This window comes from Crotalus tigris, unplaced genomic scaffold (genome assembly GCF_016545835.1).
Source record: "Crotalus tigris isolate CLP2741 ecotype Arizona unplaced genomic scaffold, ASM1654583v1 scf7180000017828.1554129, whole genome shotgun sequence".
Lineage (NCBI taxonomy): Eukaryota > Metazoa > Chordata > Lepidosauria > Squamata > Viperidae > Crotalus > Crotalus tigris.
Genome location: NW_024096658.1, coordinates 1,400,650 through 1,424,046, shown reverse-complemented (window position 1 = coordinate 1,424,046; position 23,397 = coordinate 1,400,650). Strand labels below are relative to the sequence as shown.

Sequence of the window (23,397 nt, the reverse complement as noted above, 5' to 3'; positions counted from 1 at the left end):
TGTATGCGTGTATTCTATCCTGCTCTATGGAGTAGAGAGTTGGTCTCTGACAGAAGGCCACCTGAAGAGACTAGAAGCATTTGAAAGGTAGATTTACAAGCGGCTGTTACGTATAAGCTGGGCTGACAAGAGCAGAAATGAGGAGGTGATAAGCCGCCTGGGAAAGCCAAGGGAAACCATCAAAACAATTAAAAAATGAAAATTAGAATATTTCAGACATGGGATGCGACACCCAGAAAAATACGGCATACTCCATTTAATCCTCCAGGGGAAGATTGAAGGCAAACGAGGTCCAGGCAGAAGAAGAACATCGTGGCTTCAAAATCTAAGGGACTGGTTTGGACAAAACTCAGCAGCACTTTTTCATGCGGCAGCTAATAAAAACAGGATCACCAACATGATCGCCAACATCTGATAATGGATATGGCAAAGAAGAAGAAGAAGTATGTGTGTATTATGGAATATATCCCCCCCCCACACACACAAACTCTATAAAACAAGTATCTTTATTACTTCCTAGAAAGTGGGCGGGTTGATCTTCTCAGGCAGGAATGTGAAGGTGGCACGTTTGATTTATAGCAGCGGTTCTCAACCTTTGTGTGACGGCGCCCCCCATCACACGGACGCGGCGTGCATGCGCGGCGCGGCGGCGCCCCCATGCACGGCACGCATACGCGGCGCCGCCCCCTGAGGGGAAAAAATGGCAGATTGCGTTGTTTGGCAACCCCCGTAAAATGGTCGTTCGACCCCAAATGGGGTCGCGACCCATAGGTTGAGAACCGCTGATTTATAGGGACTGATGCCTTTTTGTACATTTGTGGGGGTTTTTTTGTTTGTATATTTATTTTAAAGCATCAGTGTTTTGTTCAAATACAATGAAGGATCTGGGACTGAGAGAAGACAGAGGATTTTGACACTCAGGTACCCAGTTAGAGGAATGGAACACCATCAATGGTGAAAAATCTAGGACCCTTGATGAAATGGCAAGGATAGGGATGGTTAGACCTGCTGCTTCCCACCTGTCCAGCATTGAGGCCAGCATGTCTACCTGTCATCAGAAAATTAGCCACTCATGCCTTGCCCAACCCTGTCCACAGACACCCCACATTTTCTGAGATCTTTGTCATGTTTGTTTCTAACTATTGTGTCTTCTTCTAATTTTGGATGAATCTTCAAGATTCTGTTGGTGGCCCAGGTGCCCCAAGAGTAATCTCAGACACACTGTGAAGCCAATGGAAATTTGGACCTTAGGAGCAAAGTCCTTGTCTGGGTATAGGACATTCAGACCATGCCAGTCATACCTCTTCTATATTTTCCATGCGGGAAAACTGTGGTCTCCTGGATCAGTAAGGGGTGATCAAGGTGACTTGAGCCAGTAACTATACCTTGCAGATCATTCTGTGAGGGTCAGCAACCCATTGTTGAGAGTTTGGAAAAAATTCAAAGAAGAGAAATTAAGATGATCAAAGGCCTGGAGCCTAAAACTTATGAAGAACAGCTGGGTTTGGCTAGTCTAAAGAAAAGAAGAAATAGGGGAGACATGATAGCAGTGTTCCAGTATCTGAGGGGCTGCCACAAGGCAGAGGGGGCCAGGTTATTCACCAGAGCACCAGAGGGAAGGATGAGAAACAATGGTTGGAAACTGATCAAGGAACTGATCAAGCAACTTGGAATTAAGGAGAAACTTCCTGATAGTGGGGGCAATCAACCAGTGGAACAGCTGGCCTTCAGAAATCTTGGGTGCTCCATCAGTGGAGATTTTTAAGAGGAGACTGGACAATCACCTGTCTGAGACAGTGTAGGTTCTCCTGCTTGAGTAAGGGGCTGGACTAGAAGACCTCCAAGATCCCTTCCAGCTTCTATTCTATTCTATTCTATTCTATTCTATTCTATTCTATTCTATTCTATTCTATTCTATTCTATTCTATTCTATTCTACATACAGTTCCAAACATCATTTGCTTCTGCTAACATTCTTAACCTCCCAATATTTTCTCTTTGTGACGATGTTGACGTTGAGGGTTAATCTGGTGGACATTTTTTGAAACTTGAGCGCGCTCTCCTTGCCACAGATGCTCCTGGCTCAGCCATTCTACCAACACATTGGCTGAGCCCTTAAAGTATTCTGTCACATAAACCGGAGGTACATCTCTACCCAGCTTTTTGAAAACCGCTGGGTCTGTCCCTGTCCAGTGACTTGTAGGACCGAGTTACTTTAATGAGATTTAAAGTAGATGCTTTCATTAGATTTCACAATAGGATCAGGGTAGCTTTAGAGGTTAGGATGTTCCACTAAGACGGTGAAGAAGACCAGCCTCCATCAACTCTTTCAGCCCATTTGAGGTTTGAGATTGGGAGAGTAAAATGGAGATTTTTTAAAAATCTCAGTTGCCTTCTAGAGAAAAAAATGAGCTAGAAGGTAAGGTGAAGTTTTGCCTTAAGAAGGGACTACACTATGCAGTCAATTACATAACCAACTTACAAGGATACACTGTTAAGAATATCTTTAATGGTTAATCAATCCCTTTAACACTACATTCAAGTAAGACAATTGGTCGTGGTTCTTTATTATGTGAAATCTTTATTCTAGCTCAGAGAGCCAGTTTGGTCTAGTGATTAAGGCAGGGATCTCCCAACTTGGCAACTTTAAGATTGTGGACTTCAACTCCCAGAATTCCTCAGCCAGCCAGGGCTGGCTGAGGAATTCTGGGAGCTGAAGTCCACAAGTCATAAAAGGGCCAAGTTTGAAGACCCCTGGATTAAGGCAACAGTCTGGAAAGCAGGAGACCGTGAGTTCGAGTCCCATCTTGACCATGAAAGCCAGCTGGATGGTTTTGGGCCAATCACTAGGAGATTATGACTTATGATTATCCCGCCTTAGCCATGAAAGCCAGTCACTCCTTCTCAGCCCAACCCACCTCACAAGGTGGTGGTTGTGGGGAAAATAGGAGGAAGAAGGTATACTGGATATGTTTTGCACCTTGAATAAAAATAATACAGGTGGGATACAAACCAACACATGGGTGCTTTCTCCTGCTTTCAGTGTTCCACACAGAGAGTGCTGCTGAGCTGAATCTCAGTCTCATAACAGCTTTAGCTAAAATAAGACAATTAGTCGTGGTTCTTTATTATGTGGCAATCTTTATTCGAGCTTTAATATATATATACCAAGTTGGGACCATTCACAGTGCTAGATTCACGGGCATTTGCTGAAGTAGATTTTAATAGGCACCAAAGACCACAGTAGGATTTCAACACATGACATACATAGCATTTTTGTGATGCAAAACTCGCAACATAGGCATTTATAGATATTGTGCTTTCTCAGTTATTTAGAAACAACACATTTTTTGGGATGGTTTGGATTAATCAAGGACACACGTTCTACCTATGTGTCGTGACCCCATTTGGGGCTGATCGACCATTTCATGGGGGTCGCCAAGCAAGGCTGTCTGCCATTTTTTTCTCCCTTTTCCGGCAGTGCCTTACCTCCCTTGGGCTGGGCCAGCTGGTGGCCCAGCCGGTGGTCGGCCTGCTCTGTCTCTGCCGCTTGCCAGCTACGCCTCGGCCGGCGCAGAGGGTGGCACCACGCATGCGCGGTGCTCCCAGGCAGGGAAAGTCCTCGACTTACGACCGGTTGGGTAGTCCTCGACTTACGACTGGTTTAGTCCTCGACTTACGACTGGTTTAGTCCTCGACTTACGACCGGTTGGGGGGTCACGGCATTAAAAAGGTTGAGAACCACTGTTCTAGAAGGTTTTGACTGCAGAGGACACAGAGCGCATAAAGAGAGTTGGCTGATGTCTAATTGCTACGTTCTCTGCCCTAGGAAAACATTAAATAGACCTGCCCCAAAGATGCTTTTCCAGACGGCAACTGGACTTTCTTAGGTATTTTTCCTTGAAAATGTTTCACTTCTCATCCAAGAAGTTCTAACTGAATCGTGGGGGAATGGAAGGAGATTGATATTCTTTGCAGTCATCTGGTAGTTAGCAGAAGAACTGAAGAACTTCAGGAGAACAGAAGAAGCTTCTTGAATGAGAAGCAAAATGTTTTCAAGGAGAAAACCAACTGCCTTTTGGGAAAGCACCTTTGGGACAAGGAGGATTGAGAATCTCCAGAGACCAGTGTTTCTCAACCTTGACAATTTTAAGGCATGTGGACTTCAACTCCCAGAATTCCACAGCCAGCATTGCTGGCTGTGGAATTCTTGGAGTTGAAGTCCACATGCCTTAAAATTGTCAAGGTTGAGAAACACTGCATAGACATTCCATAGACCTGTTCTTGAATAGATCTGAAGACCAAAAGCTTAACTCTAACCTTGGTCTTAAGGTCCCTTATGATAGCTAGAAAGTGCATTATTCACGGAGATCGGGATCCAAATTGCATGGTAAATTCAGTTTGGCTACATCACCTGATCCAAGATCTTCAAGCAGCTCATTTGGGGTCAGAATAACAGAAGAGTTGTAAGGGACCTCAGAGGTTTTCTAGTCCAACCCCTTGCTCAAGCAGGAGAACCTATACCAGGGATCTTCAAACTTGCCCTTTTATGACTTATGGACTTCAACTCCCAGAATTCCTCAGCCAGGCATGCTGGCTGAAGAATTCTGGGAGTTGAAGTCTACAAATCATAAAAGGGCCAAGTTTGAAGACCCCTGACCTATAACATTACTTGGGAATTCTTTTGTTCTTGGCTATGCAGCATCTCACTCTTATATTTCTGTAGGGATCTTGAGCTGGCTGGCTTGATAATCTTTCAAGGACATTGAAAAAGAACATTCAAGTTACAGGTAGTCCTTGACTTATGACAGGGGTAGGCAACTTTGGCTCTTTTATGACTTGTGGACTTCAACTCCCAGAATTCCTGAGCTGGTTCAGGAATTCTGGGAGTTGAAGTCCACGAGTCATAAAAGAGCCAAGGTTGCCTACCCCTGACTTATGACAATAATTGATCCCCAAATTTCTATTGCTAAATGAGACAGTTGTTAAGTGAATTTTGCTCCATTTTACGACCTTTCTTGCCATAGTTGTTAAGTGAATTACTACAGCTGTTAAGTTAATAACAGGGTTGTTAAATGAATCTGACTTTCCCATTGACATTGCTTGTCAGAAGGTTGCAAAAGGGGATCACATGAACCCAGGACACTGCAACCGTTACAAATATGAGTCAGTTGCCAAGCATCTAAGTCTTGATCAGGCATCATGAGGACGCTGCAACAATTGTTAAGTGTGAAAAGTGGTCATGTCACTTTTTCAGCGTCCTCGTAACTTGGAACAGTCGCTAAATGGATGTGTGTTCAGAGAATGAGGCAGGGGAAGGATCATGGAGGCATCTTAATTAAAAACAATAAAAAATAGCACCCCGTTTCTAGCTTAAACCTCACCAAGTTTCTCTTATATAAAAACAATTTCAGTTGCATCAATAATTCTATTCTATTTTGTTGCTATTTCCCTTGGAAATTGACTATTGCTTTGATGGTGGCCTCTGTCTTCAAACCTATTCATTTTTTAATCAAAATTCAGAACAAGCAAGATTAATGCGACCAATTTAATTTAGGTATTTAGATAAATTCTGGAATATAGAGTTCACTTGTCCCTTTCTTTGGGACATATGGCTGTGGGGTGATGACAAAGTTACAATACTTTCCTACAGACTTTGTCCCTTTTTTTTTCTAGATCCCTTAACATGCTTGATAAATATAAAGTATGCAATTGCACTAGGTCAGACATGTCAAATGCGCGACGTCACATGACGTCGCGCAACGTATCAGGCCGATTTTACCATTGCTGGCAATGGGGTGGGTGCGGCTTCCGGATGACACGTCTGGCCTGCGGGCCGGCAGTTTGACACCCCTGCACTAGGTATTAAATATGAAGCAGCATTTGCAAACATAGCAATAGCATTAAGACTTATATACCGCTTCGCAGTGCTCTACAGCCCTCTCTAAGTGGTTCACAAAGTCAACATATTGTTCCCAACAATCTGGGTCGTCGTTTTACTGATCTCGGAAGGATGGAAGGCTGAGTCAACCTTGAACAAGTCAGAATTGAACTGTAGACTCTGGGCAGAGTTGACCTGCAATACTGCTTTTTAACCACTGCGCCACCAGAAGGGTTAAATATATTTAGTAAAAAGGATATGGCTTAATTTAGATTTTAAAGTTCAACAATGATTTCATTCTCACTGAGGTAAAGAAAGGAAAATCCCTGATATTTTGAGGTAAAAGACAAGATTAATGTGGTAGCTGAGGATCAAGAGAAAACAAACTCAACCGTTCATGGAGGGAAATATGACTTTTGTGCTCTCTCCATGTATCCAATGAACCAAAGAGTAACATTGGGGAAAGGGTTTTCTGTTATACAGGTAGTCCTCAACTTATGACCACAATAGGGACCAGAATTTTCATTGCTAACCAAGGCGGTGGTTAAATGAGTCGAACCCCATTTTACAAACTTTGTTGCCATGGTGTGTTAATTTTGAATCCGGCTTCCCTCACTGACTTAGCTTGTCAGAAGCCAGCTTGGAAGGTCTCAAATTCATATGACTCTGGGATGCTGCAACTGTTGTAAATAGATACTGGTTGTCAAACACCAGATTTTGATTTTGTGACCGCAATGGTCATAAGTGTGTGGACCAAGTCGTAAGCCACTTTTTCCAGATCCATTTAATTTGAAGTAGTCATTAAATAAATGGTTTTTGGTTTGGTTTTTAAGAAGAGACTGGACAGCCATTTCTGAAATGGCATAGGGTTTCCTGCCTGAGCAAGGGGTTGGACTAGCTGATCTCTAAGGTCCCTTCCAACTTATTATTATTGTTCTTGTTGTTGTAATTTGAGGACTACCTGCAGCACAGCAACCGGTATATTTTGCACCTTTCTCATTTGATACTGTCTCTTCCACAAATGTGATAGATACCACCACATGTCTGCATGCACACAACCCTACTGGAAAGCTTTACTACCTATGTGAAAGGGATCCTGTTGAGTCACAAAGTATCTAAAGCCTTCTGGCTACCATAGGAAAATAGAAAAAGTTGTTGTTTATATTTGTAATGAAGTTTGGAAGCCACTTCTTTATATATTTCCTCCTTTTTTCTTTCTGTGCTCTACATTATTTCTGTCCTTGCACTTTTTATTCTTTTATTTCGTTTTTCAGTTAGCATCAGTTTTTATTACTGAAGTTATAAACTTTAATAACATTATTTAAAAAACAACAGCTGCAATGACCACCACTAAAACTCCACACCTTTAAATGCATCAGATAAAGAGGGTGGGGCTTCATTTACCCAATCCAGGATTCCCTCTTAACTTCTTTGACCTCCCTAGGGATCAAATTCACATTTTAAGAACAAAGCAAGAACAAGTTGTTTGATACGATTGAACTCCATTGTTGTCCCCCCCGCTGTTTTCTCAAACTACCTATCTCTATTCTTTGATGAAAAAACAATGCTGCAGACTTTAATGGCTGAAACCATGGTTAGAAAAGCCTGCTTTTTAAAAAATTCCATGAAATTGTTCTCCAAGAAAAGCATCCAGTTGTTTTTTTTAGGACAAATAACAATACAGGCAGACAATGACTTGGTGAATTTTGAACTTCCTGTGACAAAAAACGGAAGACCATTTCTGGTGATAGTAGCTGCATGTGAAACTGCGAAGAAAAACAAGTTCTTTTAAAACACCATGTTTAGGATGGTTAAATACAGGATACTAGCTAGATTTTAGGGACTTTGGGCCTGATTCAGCAAGATCCGTTGGAAGGAATGACAATCAATTTTCGATGAATGACCAGTGGGGTGAAGCATGAGCTGAGGAGAACTCAAGAGCTTTTACCTTTGGCAGAAGTTATCTGCCGTTTCTTTTCCTTTTTCAGGTTTCCCAACCGTGGCAACTTTAAGACACCCGGACTTCAACCCCTCCCCTGAATTCCATGGCAAGCTGGGGAATTCTGGGAATTGAAGTCCATGTGTCTTAAAGTTGCCAAGGTTGGGAAAACTTCTTCATAGGCATATTTTCTCTGATGGGGTCCAGCCAACCAGAGAAGACATGGTGGCACTTTGGGCTAAGGGTGTACGATACAAGGAGAGGCTAGACAGCCATCTGTCGGGGGGGGGGGTGCCCTAATTTGTATTGGTGAGGGGGTGGGTTTAGAGCCCTGAATGGCCTCTTCTATGATTTTAAATACAATACTCCCTTTGTACAATTCTGTAATCCCATAATTCAGGGTAGAATCAGGGCGACTGGATGGAGCTGAGCATTTACTAGCCAGATGCCCTTCCTGATACCATGCATAGTTCAGAGCAGATATTTTTTCTCTGAGCTGTAAGAGAGAAACATCTGCTGGCTACCTAGAATTGAACTCTTAACCTTCCAAGTGGGAGGGGAGCATCGTCACCACTAGGCCACCACTAGGTTCATGATTTTAAATACAATATCGTTAAAGAAAAAAAAAAAGAGAGAGAGAGAGAGAGAGAAAGAGAGAGAGAGAATAGTCCCTGAGATTACAATTTCTGGGTTGTGTTTGATGGCGAGGCATGTGAATTAAAAAATGATTTTTTTTTCTTCAAGGCATAATAGTGACCGTCTCATGATTTAAGCTTAAGACACAGCTAAAGGAGCTTCTGCAGGACATTCTCTAATCCATATCCCCTGGCTTCCCTTTCCACCAAAATAAAACACAAAGGTTGCAATTTGGAGCAAGGCTTTGCGTTCTCTTTCTCAATACTCGAGGTTGAAATTGCAGTTTTATTAGAAAAGTTACATCCATTTCTCTAAGACTGGGTAAAGCCAGGATCATCCTTAATGGGAAGGTCTGAAGACCAGCTTAAAATCCCCACTCCTAACTCTATCCTAAGCTCTAACCAGAACCCTTGAGATACTTGAGTGCTATTTCTACAGAACAGGCCTGAAAAAAAGCTATAATCTATAGTAGTGTTTCCCAATCTTGCCGATTTTAAGATGTGCGGACTTCAATTCCCAGAACTCCCCAGCCAGCTGGATGGCTGGGGAATTCTGGAAATTGAAGTCCACATATCTTAAAGTCGTCAAGGTTGGGAAACACTGGTCTATAGTCACCATCAAAGCCCCCTTTTTAAATTGTATTAGCTACAGATAGTCAACCTACGAGTATTCATTCAGCAACTGTTTGAAGTTTGAACAGCACTGAATGAATGATGGCTGTGATTGGTCCTTGGGGTGCTGGTTGTTCCAGCCTCTCCACAGTCACACGATCACGATTTGGGCCCTTGGCAACCAGTTTGCACTTACAACCAGTTGCAGAGCACACAATCATATGATTGTCATTTGGAACCTTCCCCTGCTGGCTTCCCCAGAAAGTCAATGGGAAAGCCTACAGGAAGGTTGCAAGTTGTTGGGTTACGTTTCCCTGACTGATGCATCCTTCCCACATCCTTTCTACCTCCCTCTACTCAGCACAAGCCTCTTAGCTGCCTGCTGGCCCAGGACTTTGGTTATGGGCAACTGGCAGGAAGATGCCTCATCTAAGAACTGTGGGATTTGGTTAACAAAGGCAACAAGGACTCCAGGGATTGCTGTTGCTAAACTATGAGGTCTTGTTTTAACGAAAGAGAGAACTGTCCCAATTGCCATCCTAAGCTGAGGATTACCTGTATTCAAACTGGAGCATGAAATGGTCAACCATATTTTTATACGTTGCATGAATCCACCTTATGCTATTGTTATCTTTCGGCATACTGTATCATGCGACCTACAAACCTGAGGTACTTGAGTAAACCAGGACTTAATTAACTATGGATATACGTATTGTTGTGACCATACACTTGGGAGTGCTTCTTGAGTTACTCCATGCGGCCAACCAAAACGTAGTGAGTTTGGCAGAACTTTCATTGTTATATAGTAACAGGACGTTATATAAGCTGGATAGAGAAATATCAGTTATCTGGATTTTTTTCAGTAAATTCGGTTAGTGGGAATTCTGTGTAACTACTAATACCACTGTCCACAACTCTAATGAGGATCAGGGTTAGGATCAGGGCCTTAATAATAGTTGTTAAGACCGGTAGAAGCCATGCAGAACTCTGGGCAAGAAGTCACTTCTGAATTGTATGTCATGGCTATTCCATGAGTATTTTGAAACAGCTGCATTCTCCTAAACCAGGAGTAGGCAACCTTGGCTCTTTTATGACTCGTGGACTTCAACTCCCAGAATTCCTGAGTCAGCATGGCTCAGCTTGGAAACCTCTCCCTTTCCCCTCAGCATGGCTGGCTCAGGAATTCTGGGAGCTGAAGTCCACGAGTCATAAAAGAGCCAAGGTTGTCTACCCCTGTCCTAAACCCATGGATGGTGACCTTTACTGTGAAAGGCCATAGCAAGTGCATCAGTTTAATAGGCATTCTTTGGGATGAAGCCATCTAAGCAAAAGCATTTTCTATAAACTCTGCAGAAATTCTTAATCTAGCCTTCATCATCCTGGAAGGGAACCATGCTGAGAGGGAATTTGGAGAGTTGAATTTCTAATACATTTGGAAAAGACCCGATAAGGGAAGGTCAGTTTGACTCGCGAAAGGAGATTTTCAAGAATATTGGAACTTTCTAAACTTCGTCTAATCACAACAATTCGTTGGCTGCTGGTGGCATAATTGGTCCTTGTTTACTTTGTATGATTTCCGGCTGATTATTATTATTTTTTTTAAAAAAGGGAAGCTGCTCATGGAAAGGATGGGTACTTGCTCTTCTCTCAATTTATAACAGAAGATCCTACAAGCTTGACAGTCAAGACACTTTAGCATCTTGAAGACTCCTCTTGCCTGCCTTCACAAAAGAGAAGAATTAAATATTTTGAGTCTTCATTGCTTCCTGTGGCCACTGGTAACTATCAATAATGAAGGAATCATAGTCAGGGCTGTAAACGAGGGATTTCACAAATGCTTCTTTGTCTTCTGGCTCAGGATACCAGGAGGCCAAGTTGTGTTTATAGGCATAGTCAACCACCTAAGAACAAGAGACAGAAGAAAAAAAAAACATTGGACAAAGCCATTTATTCCAACTAGATCAGAATTCCCCAACCTGTCCGGGTTGGCAGCTCGGGCGGGGAAGGGGCAGACTTGTGCGCATGCACGCATGCTCACATGAGCACCCTTTGCTCACGCGAGTGAGGCTGAGAGCATCTGTGATGCTTGCACAATTGGGGCTGCGAGTGCCTGTGACGGTTATGTGAGTGGGGCCCCGAGTGCCCGTGACACTCGCTTGAGGGGGGCTGTACGCAAACGTGTATGCACCAGCCAACCATTCATGTGACCTGGTTGCGAATAGGCCACAAACTGGTAGTGGCCCACAGGTTGGGGACCTCTGATCTAAGTCAGTGGTTGTCAACCTTTTCCTCAACACAGACCCTCTTTAAATAACTTTTGTGCATCACCAAGACTTAAGATTCAAATCATAACATTTCTTTAAGCTTTGGTGAACACCCTGTGATGACATCACACACCCCCCCGGTGTCTGCACATCATAGTTTGAGAACCACTGATCTAGATCAGAGGTCCCCAACCTTTTGGGTACCAGGGACCAGTTCTGTGGAGAGAGGTTTTTCTGCGGACCCGAGAATGCATGATTTTGTGTGCTGCCTGCATCTCGCGGATGGGGCTTTGCTTGTTTGTGTGGATCAGTTGCTGGCATGCCATGGCCTGGTACTGGTCAGCGGCCCGGGGGTTGGGGACCCCTGACCTAGATAACTCCCAGCCTCCAAAGCCAACCACGATATGATAGGTATTGTAGACAACGTAGACATTTTGTGATTTGCTCTATGGATGCTATTTAACAACCATTTGAAATTAGGACAAAACTAACTTGGGGCTACTTTTGATCCACATTTGAAGATCAAACTGCTCCCTCCTCTTGGTCACGTGACTGAATATCAGGTGCTCGCTAATACAATTGCATTTATGACCATTTGTAGGATCCCTTGGTCATGTGACTGCATTTTGTGACAGTTTTGCCCAAAAATGTACTTCCAGTTTTTGGTAAAACTGTGGTCATAACGAACAATTGGTTTGCTTAAACCAGTGGTTCTCAACCTTTTTAATGCCGCGACCCACAACCGGTCGTAAGTCGAGGACTACTCAACCGGTCCTAAGTCGAGGACTACTCAACTGGTGCAGCACCGTTTGCAGAATGGGACTTTTGGCGGGCTCAGCAGGGCAGAGACAGCCTGGACAATTCCTATTGGCTTTTGAAAGCCAATAGAATTAGACTCTATTCAAGAGAGTCTATTCTATTGGCTTTCAAAAGCCAATAGAATAAAAGGGAGTAGCACAGCTAAGGAAAAGGGGAAAAAAATGGCGGACTGCGTTGTTTGGCGACCCCCGTGAAATGGTCGTTCGACCCCAAATGGGGTCCCGACCCACAGGTTGAGAACCACTGACTTAAACAATTGTGGCATTGCTTAACTGATGCGGCAGCCACTTTACCACCACAATGTTTGCTTAACAACCACCACAAAAAGGTCATAAAATTGTCTGTTACGTGACTGGCTCATTTTATGACTGTCGTGACTTTCAACCATAATGTGAAGGCTCCATTTTGGTCCTACGTCGAGGACTACCTATAAAATAGATTTCTTTTGATGCATATTTAGTTTAATGATGTGTAGCCGGATGCTGAAACATTCATTGTTTCAAAACAGAGAGGAAACAGGAGTTTGTTTTCAAGAGTAGGAACTTAAATCTCTCATACCAGGAACCTCATAAAATGTCTTACTTTAACCGCAATTTTGAAGGACACGTCTCGAATGGAGCTCAAAGGGGGATACAGCCTTCCTTCAGCCAGATTTTCCTGTGTAACCTCTTGTGCAATTGCCTAGGAGAGAAGAAAGAAAGTGTGCATCACATTAGGAAATGTTTTCCAACAAGGACTACATCTTCTCTTTGTGTATCTAGTAGTACTTAACCTAAGCCAGGGGTAGGCAACCTTGTTTATTTTATGATTTGTGGACTTCAACTCCCAGAATTCCTGAGCCAGCATGGCTCAGCTTGGAAACCTCTCCCTTTCCCCTCAGCATGGCTGGCTCAGGAATTCTGGGAGTTGAAGTCCACGAGTCATAAAAGATCCAAGGTTGCCTACCCCTGGTCTAGATTCTAGCTCTTCCTAGGAAAGTTGGCTTACTCCAAGTCTGACTGTTGTTCCATCTACTCTACACACAGGGGGTCCTGGACTTACCACCATAACTGAGCCCAAAATTTCTGTTGTTAAGTGACACATTTGGTAACTGAGTTTTGCCCCATTTTGTGATTTTTCTTGTCACAGCTGCATGCGCTTACCTGCCACTTCTGTGGGCCAGTTCTGAATGGGCTGCAGACCGGTAGTGGGCCGTGGCCTGAGACTTGGTGGCCTCTGGCTTATAACATTTAACAATCCACCACTTAAAACCCCATAACCCACCCACCCCCATGGCAACAACACAATAGCAATAGCACTTAGACTTGTATTCCGCTTCATAGTGCTTTACAGCCCTCTCTAAATGGTTTACAGTGTCAGCATATTGTCCCCAACAATCTGGGTCCTCATTTTACCATCCTTGAAAAAGTGGAAGGCTGAGTCAACCCTTGAGCCCCATCAGAATTGAACTGCCAAGCTGCAGGCAGCCGGCAGTAAACGGAAATAGCCTGCAGTACTGCATTCTAACCACTGCACACTACAGCTCAATCAATCAAATCAACCACTTGATCAGCTCCATCTTCTGAAGCCCACTTACAAAACTAGTATATCCAAAAAGCAACATGGTGGAGGCCAATCATACTTCAGGGAGAATGATGCTCCAGAGGGAAGGGACCGCCACAGAGAAGGCCTTTTTTTGTGGTCCCATCAGATGTACCTCAATTGATGGGACCCATGACATAACCTCTCCTTGGAAGTAAAAGGGGACATAAGAACACAAACCTCTGCTGTGGTGAGAAAGATTTCCTCGGAGATGTGACGGAGTCCACAGGCGATGACTCCTAGAGCAACTCCGGGGAAAACGTAGGCGTTGTTCCCTTGACCAGGGAAGAAGGTCTGTCCATCGGAGAGGGTCACCTTCGGAAACGGGCTCCCGCTGGCGAATATGGCCCGGCCCTATCCAAAGAAATGCAAGAGAAAGTCCAGGCACCATCTGATAGGAAGTCAAGGCATTTTGTTTTATTATTTTATTTTATTATTTTATTTTATATTTTTTATTGTTTTATTACTTTATTTATTTTATTATTTTATGTTATTTTATTATTTTATTTATATTATTTTATTATTTTTATCACTTTATTTATTATTTTGTTATTCTATTATTTTATTTAGTTTTATTTATTATTTTATTTTTTATAATTTTATTTATTTTATTTTATTTTAATTTTTTATTTTATTTTATTTTATTATTTTATTTTGTTTTATTTATTTTTTATTTTTATTACTTTATTTTATTATTTTGTTATTTTATTATATTATTTATTTTATTTTTTATTATTTTATTTTATTATTTTGTTATTTTATTATTTGATTTATTTTTTATTTTATTTTATTTCAATTTTACTATTTTATTTCATTTTATTTATTTTTTATTACTTTATTTTATTATTTTGTTATTTTATTATATTAATTTTATTTTTTATTATTTTATTTTATTATTTTGTTATTTTATTATTTGATTTATTTTTTATTTTATTTTATTTCAATTTTATTATTTTATTTTATTTATTTTATTATATTATATTATTTATTTATTTTAATTTTATTATTTTATTTTAATTTTAATTTTATTTAATTTTTATTTTTATTTAGCATATGGCGAAGGAGGTGAATGGAACAGGAAAAAGGAAAACAAGGAACGGATGCAAAAGCCTGCCATGTTAAAAGACGTCAGACATGAAATAGCTGCTTTGAAGTGACTGGAAATCTTCTGATGCTTTTTGTTTTTTAACCATTCTAGCAATGTTTTAAGCCCCTAAAAGCACCAAATGCTGGTTGGAAGTCTCCATTCCAAGCATGATGTGTTTCAGATTTGACAGGTTCCACCTGAGAGACAAGCTTGTCCTCAAACAGTGGCCTCCCCAGTAGCAAAATCGCCTACAGGTAATCCTTGACTTATGACTGGCCACATAGCAACCGTTCAAAGTTAGCCCTGAAAAAGGTACTGACAACTCTGTTTTCAAGTCCCAATGGTTGAGACCACCCACCTGCAGACACCTGATGTCATTTCAGTAACGGGCTCACCTTTACTGCCATTTGCAGCATCCCTTGGTCACATGACCACAAAGTACAGACAGTCCTCGACTTACGACGACAATTGAACCCAAAATTTCTGTTGCTAGGTGAAACATTTAAGCGAGTTTTTGCCCCATTTTACGACCTTCCTTGACGTAGCTGTTAAGTGAATCACTGCAGTTGTTAAGTTAGTAACCTGGTTGTGAAGTGAATCTGGCTTCCCCCATTGACCTTGCGTGTCAGAAGGTCGCAAAAGTGGATCACGTGACCCCGGGAGACATTGCAGCCGTCTATAAATATGAACTAGGCACCAAGCTTCTGAATTTTGATCATGTGACCATGGGGATGCGGCAGTGGTTGTAAGTGTGACAAACGGTAATAAGTGGCGTTTTTCCATGCCATTGTAATTTCAAATAGTCACTAAATGCACTGTTGGAAGTCAAAGACTAGCTGTATAATATTTTTGCCAGAGACTTGCGATAAGTTTCAGTTTCCTTTAAAAAAAAAAATCTGCCATAATGAACAAGGACCCTGGCGTTTGCTTATTGCACGTTGCACCAAATGTCATCAAATTGGGCACGGCCACACGATGATCCACTTAATGACATCTCAACCTAGGACCGCAATTGTTGGCTCAAGTACACTCGTGAGCAGAGGACTCTCTGTAGACCAGTGGTTCTCAACCTGTGGGTCGGGACCCCATTTGGGGTCGAACGACCATTTCACGGGGGTCGCCAAACAATGCAGTCCGCCATTTTTTCCCCCTTTTCCTTAGCTGTGCTACTCCCTTTTATTCTATTGGCTTTTGAAAGCCAATAGAATAGACTCTCTTGAATAGAGTCTAATTCTATTGGCTTTCAAAAGCCAATAGGAATTGTCCAGGCTGTCTCTGCCCTGCTGAGCCCGCCAAAAGTCCCATTCTGCAAACGGTGCTGCACCAGTTGAGTAGTCCTCGACTTACGACCGGTTGAGTAGTCCTCAACTTACAACCGGTTGTGGGTCGCGGCATTAAAAAGGTTGAGAACCACTGCTGTAGATGGAAGCTTCGACAAGAGCAGTCTTACGTCTGTCAAGCGGTAACAATCTTCAGCTGTACATTCTGCTTTGCTCGTTGGGTTGCTGAGGGCGAACACAATGGGCTTCTCGTTGAAGGTCGCCATGTCCTTCAAAATCCGGTGAGTGAAAGCACCTGCCACAGCAGCCACACCTGCAAGATTTTTTTAAAAGGGAAGAGAACAAACGGAAGAAAACAAGAGTTGGATGGAAACGAATTGACCAGCTCAAGGTTGACTCAGCCTTCCATGCTTCCGAGGTCAGTGAAATGAGGACCCAGGTTGTTGGGGGCAAATATGCTCTGTAAACTGCTTAGAGTAAAGCATTGTCTAAGTCAGTGGTGGCGAACCTATGGCATGTGTGCCAGAGGCGGCACTCAGAGCCCTCTCTGTGGGCACGTGTGCTTTCATCCCAGCCCTGACTTCCCCCACGGCCCCCTCCTCACCAGCAGCCCCCCTGGAGAAGAATCGCCCCTGGGTGCGGCCCGTGCAGAGCAGCTCAGCCAAGGACATGGCAGCCAGGTAGTGGGGACAAGACTCCACCCTCGCGCTCCATCATGCGCAGATGATGCTGCAGGGCGCAGATGGAGGGTGTGGCCACCATGGTGTTGTGGGGTCGCCTGGGTGATCGGTTGCTGTGGGCCGTGGAGGGGGTGGCTTTGAGGGCAGGCAGGGCACAGGGTGGCGGGAGGGGTGGTTTTGGGACACTCGGTCTCTAAAAGCTTCGCCACCACTGTAAGTGCTATTGCTAATTTCTATGTACACGTTACCTGAGAACTGAATGTACCTGTTTTCTGGGTTCACACAAATGCTGAAGGAAAAGCTAAGCAAACAGGCTGGATCTGTGCCATCAACCAGGCCATAAAAAGCTCACGCCAATGAAGCATGCTTTTAGACCATGATGTGAAGTGATGTCCCAACCTGCTTAAGTGTTTTGCTATTTGCATCCCGCCTTTATTAGTTTTACAAATTACTCAAAGTGGTGAACATATGCAACACATCTTCTTCCTAATATTTTCCCCACAATAAGTTCTAGTTCTGCCTAAGCCATGAATGCTGGCTGGGTGACTTTGTGCCAGTCACCAGGAGACTGGGGAGTTGTAGTCCCATCTTAGCCATAAAAAATAATGAAGTGACTTTGGGCCAATCACCGGGAGACAGGGAGTTCTAGCCCTGCCTTAGGATGGAAGTCAGCTGGGTGACTTTGGGCCAATCACCGGGAGACAGGGAGTTCTAGCCCTGCCTTAGGATGGGAAGTCAGCTGGGTGACTTTGGGCCAATCACCGGGAGACAGGGAGTTCTAGCCCTGCCTTAGGATGGAAGTCAGCTGGGTGACTTTGGGCCAATCACCGGGAGACAGGGAGTTCTAGCCCTGCCTTAGGATGGAAGTCAGCTGGGTGACTTTGGGCCAATCACCGGGAGACAGGGAGTTCTAGCCCTGCCTTAGGATGGGAAGTCAGCTGGGTGACTTTGGGCCAATCACCGGGAGACAGGGAGTTCTAGCCCTGCCTTAGGATGGGAAGTCAGCTGGGTGACTTTGGGCCAATCACCGGGAGACAGTGAGTTCTAGCCTGCCTTAGGATGGGAAGTCAGCTGGGTGACTGTGGGCCAATCACCGGGAGACAGGGAGTTCTAGCCCTGCCTTAGGATGGAAGGCAGCTGGGTGACTTTGGGCCAATCACCGGGAGACAGGGAGTTCTAGCCCTGCCTTAGGATGGGAAGTCAGCTGGGTGACTGTGGGCCAATCACCGGGAGACAGGGAGTTCTAGTCCTGCCTTAGGATGGGAAGTCAGCTGGGTGACTTTGGGCCAATCATGCTCTCTCACCTCAACTCATCGCACAAGGTTGTGGGGAAAAAAATAGGAGGATGAAGGAGTATTAGGTATATTCACCGCCTTGAGATACTTCTATAGTAATAAAGGTAGGATTTAAAAAAAATGTAATAAATAATAATAAATAAATTATTAACAAATCATAAATAAATAAGTAAGTAATTGCAGCATGAAAGTGAGAGTCAACAGGAAGGCGTGAAGAACAGAGAGAATTCTACAAGGAAACCAGAACAGTTACCAATAATAGCTGTTGGTTTTATTGTCCGCACCACTTCCTCCAGGGTCTTCACAGTGGGATGGTCATGAGCAAACATCTCCTTCTCGTGGTTCAGATGACTTCTGCCCTGGGAAACAAGAAAAGCACAGGCAAACATATTTCCAAGTTAAAAAAAAAAAAAAGACTGGAGCAAGCCATTTTTCCAGCATTGTGGATCTACGGGGATTAGATATATGAAAGACTTGTTCTCAGTGGTTACTCAACAAAACCTGGCCAAACTCATCCTTCCTGGAGAGTCACCAATCCTGAACATTTCCAGAGAGGCAGCTGGTCATTCATTTAATAGGCTATCTTGATGGCCATAGCAAAAAGAAAGTCTGAATCATTTAAAAAAAATATATGGGTGAGCTGTTTTTATATTTATGGAATATTTTATTCTATTTTTTAAAATATTGTTACTCACACCAAGCTCTTAGTATTAGAGAGGGAAGGGGTAAGAAATCTGATTCCATAATCCTTGTCTTATTCAGAAGCTTTTGGGATCTGGACGCAAATTTTCCAAAGTGTTTGAATGATGGGATTCTGAGGGTGGCCAAAGTAAATTCTTCACTCAACACTGAATTCCCACAATTCAGTGATCGCTAGTTGAGTGATGCCATTTGTGACCTTCTTAAGCTGGCTTCTGACAAAGTAAGTCAATGCAAGAATAGAATAGAATAGAATAGAATAGAATAGAATAGAATAGAATAGAATAGAATAGAATAGAATAGAATAGAATAGAATAGAATAGAATAGAAAATATGATATGGAATGGAATGGAATAGAATAGAATATGGAATGGAATGGAATAGAACAGAATAGAATAGAAAATATGATATGGAATGGAATGGAATGGAATGGAATGGAATAGAATAGAATAGAATAGAATAGAATAGAATAGAATAGAATAGAATAGAACAGAAAATGTGATATGGAATGAAATGGAATGGAATGGAATAGAATAGAATAGAAAATATGATATGGAATGGAATAGAATAGAATATGGAATGGAATGGAATAGAATAGAATAGAATGGAATAGAATAGAATGGAATGGGATGGATGAATAATAATAGAGTTGGAAGGGACCTTTGAGGTCTTCTAATCCAACCCCTTGCTCCAGCATGGGATCCTATATCATTTCAGACAAATGGTTCCCAGTCTCTTTTTGAAATCCTTCAGTGACAGAGCATCCACAACTTCTGAAGGCAAGCTGTTCCACTGATTCATTGTTCTAACTGTCAGGAAATTTCTCCTTAGTTCTAGGTTGCTTCTCTCCCTTGATTAGTTTCCATCCATTGTTTCTCATCTTGCCTTTTGGTGCTTTGGAAAAAAGTTTGACCCCCTCGTCTTTGGAGGAGCCCCTCAAATATTGGAACAGTGCTAGCATGTCCTCCCTAGTCCTTTTTCTTAGACTAGGCATACCCAATTCCTGTAACTATTCTTCGTACGTTTTAGCGTCCAGCCGCCTAATCATTTCATGTGAAGTGGTAGGACAGCTTTATATTGACCTGGTGAGACCACCCTTGGTATACTGTGTCCAGTTCTGTTTACCATAATACAGAAAAGATCTGGCAACTCTAGAAATAGGGCAGAAAAGAGCAACAAAGATAATAAAGGGTCTTAGAGGCTAAGCCACATGATGAATGATTGAGAGAACTTGGTATGTCTAGTCTAATAAAGAGAAGGACTAGGGGTGATATGATAACAGTCTTCCAACTGAGCGGCTGTCACAGAGAAGAGGGGATCAACGTATTCTCCAAAGCACCCGAGGGCAGGGCAAGAAGCAATGGATGGAAGTTTATCATGAAGAAATCCAATTTAGGAAACATTTCTTGGCAGTGAGAACATTAATCAGTGGAATTGCATGCCTCTGGAAGTTATGAGTGCTCCATCACTGGAGCTTTTTAAGAAGAGATTGGACGACCACTTGTCTCCTGCTTGAGCAGGGGTGGATTATAAGACCTCCAAGGTCCCTTCCAACTTAAGTATTCTACGTTCTCTGTTCTAATGGGGAAGCTGGCAAGAGGTTAGAAATGGCGATCAGATGTCTGCAGGATGCAGCATCCCTGCAAAATTTGTCTAGCGATGGCACCTGGACTAGCAGAACTGCCATCATAAGATGCCACAGTCACAGTCCCTTAGCAACAGATTTACTAATCCCAATTACAGATGCTGCAGCGTTCCTGGAATCCCTGTGGTGTCTGTTTTAAGGGGCTGACAATTACCTTGACGATGAGACCTTTCGAGTCCACCATCCAGATTTTCTTAACGGCTTCTTCTCTGGGAATTCCTTCTTTCTCGAGTGCCATAACTATGAGGTGAGCAATACCCAAAGCCGCCTGCCAAGAAGCGAAAAGTCAATTCATTATTTCCTTCTAACCCAGTGGTTCTCAACATTTTTAATGCTGCGACCCCCAACCGGTCGTAAGTCGAGGACTACTCAACTGGTGCAGCAACCGTTTGCAGAATGGGACTTTTGGCGGGCTCAGCAGGGCAGAGACAGCCTGGACAATTCCTATTGGTTTTCGAAAGCCAATAGAATTAGACTCTATTCAAGAGAGTCTATTCTATTGGCTTTCAAAAGCCAATAGAATAAAAGGGAGTAGCACAGCTAAGGAAAAGGGGGAAAAAATGGGGGACTGCGTTGTTTGGCGACCCCCGTGAAATGGTCGTTCGACCCCAAATGGGGTTCCGACTCATAGGTTGAGAACCACTGCCTTAGACATTTAACAAAAAGAAGTCTCCTGGTGCATTTTCCACCAGTGAGTACCCACTTAAGTATGGTTGACAACATAAGATGATGGTGGCAAGCGTAGAACTAATGAATATGGCTAATTTTAATGCTCATTTATATGATAACATTGTATAACTGCTAGAACTTCAATTTCATCAAAGGCAAGTCAAGGAATCCAGATCCACCTAAACAGGGAATAGTATTTTATTTATATACCCCCGTGAAATGGTCGTTCAACCCCAAATGGGGTCCCGACCCACAGGTTGAGAACCACTGTTCTAACCGGAGGAATGAAAGAGTAAGGCCACTCAGGGCCACCTGAGTAGTGCAAAGGGGTGTGGAGCTTTCTTGGCTGCAGGATGTTTTCTGCCCTGTGTCTCTTCACTGTTGTTGGGGCTGAGTCTGTGCTGTCTGCATCTCAAACTGAAGCGCAAATGGTTTGAGATGCAGACAACACAGACTCATCCCCAACAGCCTGCGCCTGTCTTCAACAGTGAAGGGACACAGAGCAGAAAACATCCTGCAGCCAAGAAGGCTCCACACCCATTTGTGCTGCTCAGGTGATCCTCAGGACACAGGTAAACCTCCAAGGGGCCTCAATGACAGAGACAGCCTGGACAATTCCTATTGGCTTTTGAAAGCCAATAGAATTAGACCAATGGTTCTCAACCTGTGGGTTGGGACGCCATTTGGGGTCGAACGACCATTTCACAGGGGTCGCCAAACAACGCAGTCCGCCATTTTTTCCCCTTTTTCTTAGCTGTGCTACTCCCTTTTATTCTATTGGCTTTTGAAAGCCAATAGAATAGACTCTCTTGAATAGAATCTAATTCTATTGGCTTCCAAAAGCCAATAGGAATTGTCCAGGCTGTCTCTGCCCTGCTGAGCCCGCCAAAAGTCCCCTTCTGCAAACGGTGCTGCACCAGTTGAGTAGTCTTCGACTTACGACTGGTTGAGTAGTCCTCGACTTATGACCGGTTGGGGGTCGTGGTATTAAAAAGGTTGAGAACCACTGAATTAGACTCTGTTCAAGAGAGTCTATTCTATTGGCTTTCAAAAGCGAATAGAATAAAAGGGAGTAGCACAGCTAAGGAAAAGGGGGAAAAAAATGGTGGACTGTGCTGTTTGGCGACCCCCGTGAAATGGTCGTTCGACTCCAAATGGGGTCCCGACCCACAAGTTGAGAACCACTGTCTTACAACTAAGTGGGGCTAGTGCTTCCAGATGCCCTTCTAGTGTGGACTACCTCGCAAGGCTGAGCAGTGGTTCCCCCAAACCCTGTAACTCTCAGAAGCAAACCAGAATCCTACCTCGCCAGCTCCTTGGAAGACAAACCTATGATCAGAAAGCTTGTTCTTTGTAATTCTTAAGGCAGCGAAGATTCCTGCTATAGCAACAGAGGCAGTTCCTGCAAAAAGGAAAAAAAAAATATCCAGACAATCCTGTCATTGCTGTGGATGGATCTCGGGAGCATAAAAGTAATATAAAGAACTTGGTGTCTTTTTTCAATAAGGTCTGATGTTTACTGAAGTCCACGACCAACCAGAACAGCTGAGATTAAGATTTTCCCCGGTGGTTTACAGTTTACAGATTCATTTAAGAACCAAGTGATTCACTTACTAACTGTAGTAATTTGCTTAACAACAGGGGCAGAAAAGTTTGTGAAAGCAGGTGTGGCCCACTTAACGACTGTCTTGTTTAGTAATGGGATTTCTGATCTCAAATGCGGTCGTAAGTCGAGGACCACCTGTAACTTTGGAGGTGAGAGAGGAGAGTCACCCCACAATCTTCTGTGCATAAGAAGAGTCTCAAACCTGGGTCTTCCCATTCCTGGTCCAATATCTGCATCGCTACAACACACTTTCCGTCTAACCCCAAAACTGAATTACCCTGTATTGTAGTTTATAAGACAGATTATGGTTTTTTTTTTGAAAAATATGGATCATGGTCATTCATCGATGGCTTCCTTTCCTTGAACCAGCCTGTGAACTTCAGAGTTGGATTAAAAGAAAATTAGACATCAGCCTATTGTCAGAAGAATAATGTAGGGTTCTAAATTGCACAGGAACAAATCAAAATGAAATCCAGATACTGTGAGGAAAGGAGATTTATTCTTTTCCAAAAACAAATAGGTTTGCCCATGGGGGTAGCTACAGAGAACATGGGGTACACACAGAGAATGTTTTATAGGGGGATTGGTCCTTAGTATGGGATGGAGGGGCATGCTGATGCTAGTGTGTGACACTTGAGAGGCGTGGGTGTGTGTATGTGTTGACTCGGAGAAGAGATTGATTAAATCAAGTGATGTGGATTGAGTT

The 23,397-nt window shown here is 43.0% G+C and overlaps 1 protein-coding gene across 3 annotated transcripts in view; it reads right to left on the bottom strand.

Moving 5' to 3' along the window:
- Positions 1–7,127: 7,127 nt before the first annotated feature.
- ME3 (malic enzyme 3) overlaps positions 7,128–23,397 on the bottom strand; it is a 129,547-nt gene continuing 113,277 nt past the window's right edge. For all 3 annotated transcript variants that reach the window (XM_039342963.1, XM_039342962.1, XM_039342964.1), the window contains 7 exons: positions 22,390–22,487; positions 20,571–20,684; positions 18,326–18,431; positions 16,268–16,410; positions 13,911–14,084; positions 12,732–12,830; positions 7,128–10,967 (listed from right to left, as the gene is read on the bottom strand). In XM_039342963.1, coding sequence (XP_039198897.1) covers positions 10,806–10,967; positions 12,732–12,830; positions 13,911–14,084; positions 16,268–16,410; positions 18,326–18,431; positions 20,571–20,684; positions 22,390–22,487 — 896 coding nt within the window. In that variant the 3' untranslated portion in view covers positions 7,128–10,805. The remainder of the gene's footprint in view (positions 10,968–12,731; positions 12,831–13,910; positions 14,085–16,267; positions 16,411–18,325; positions 18,432–20,570; positions 20,685–22,389; positions 22,488–23,397) is intronic.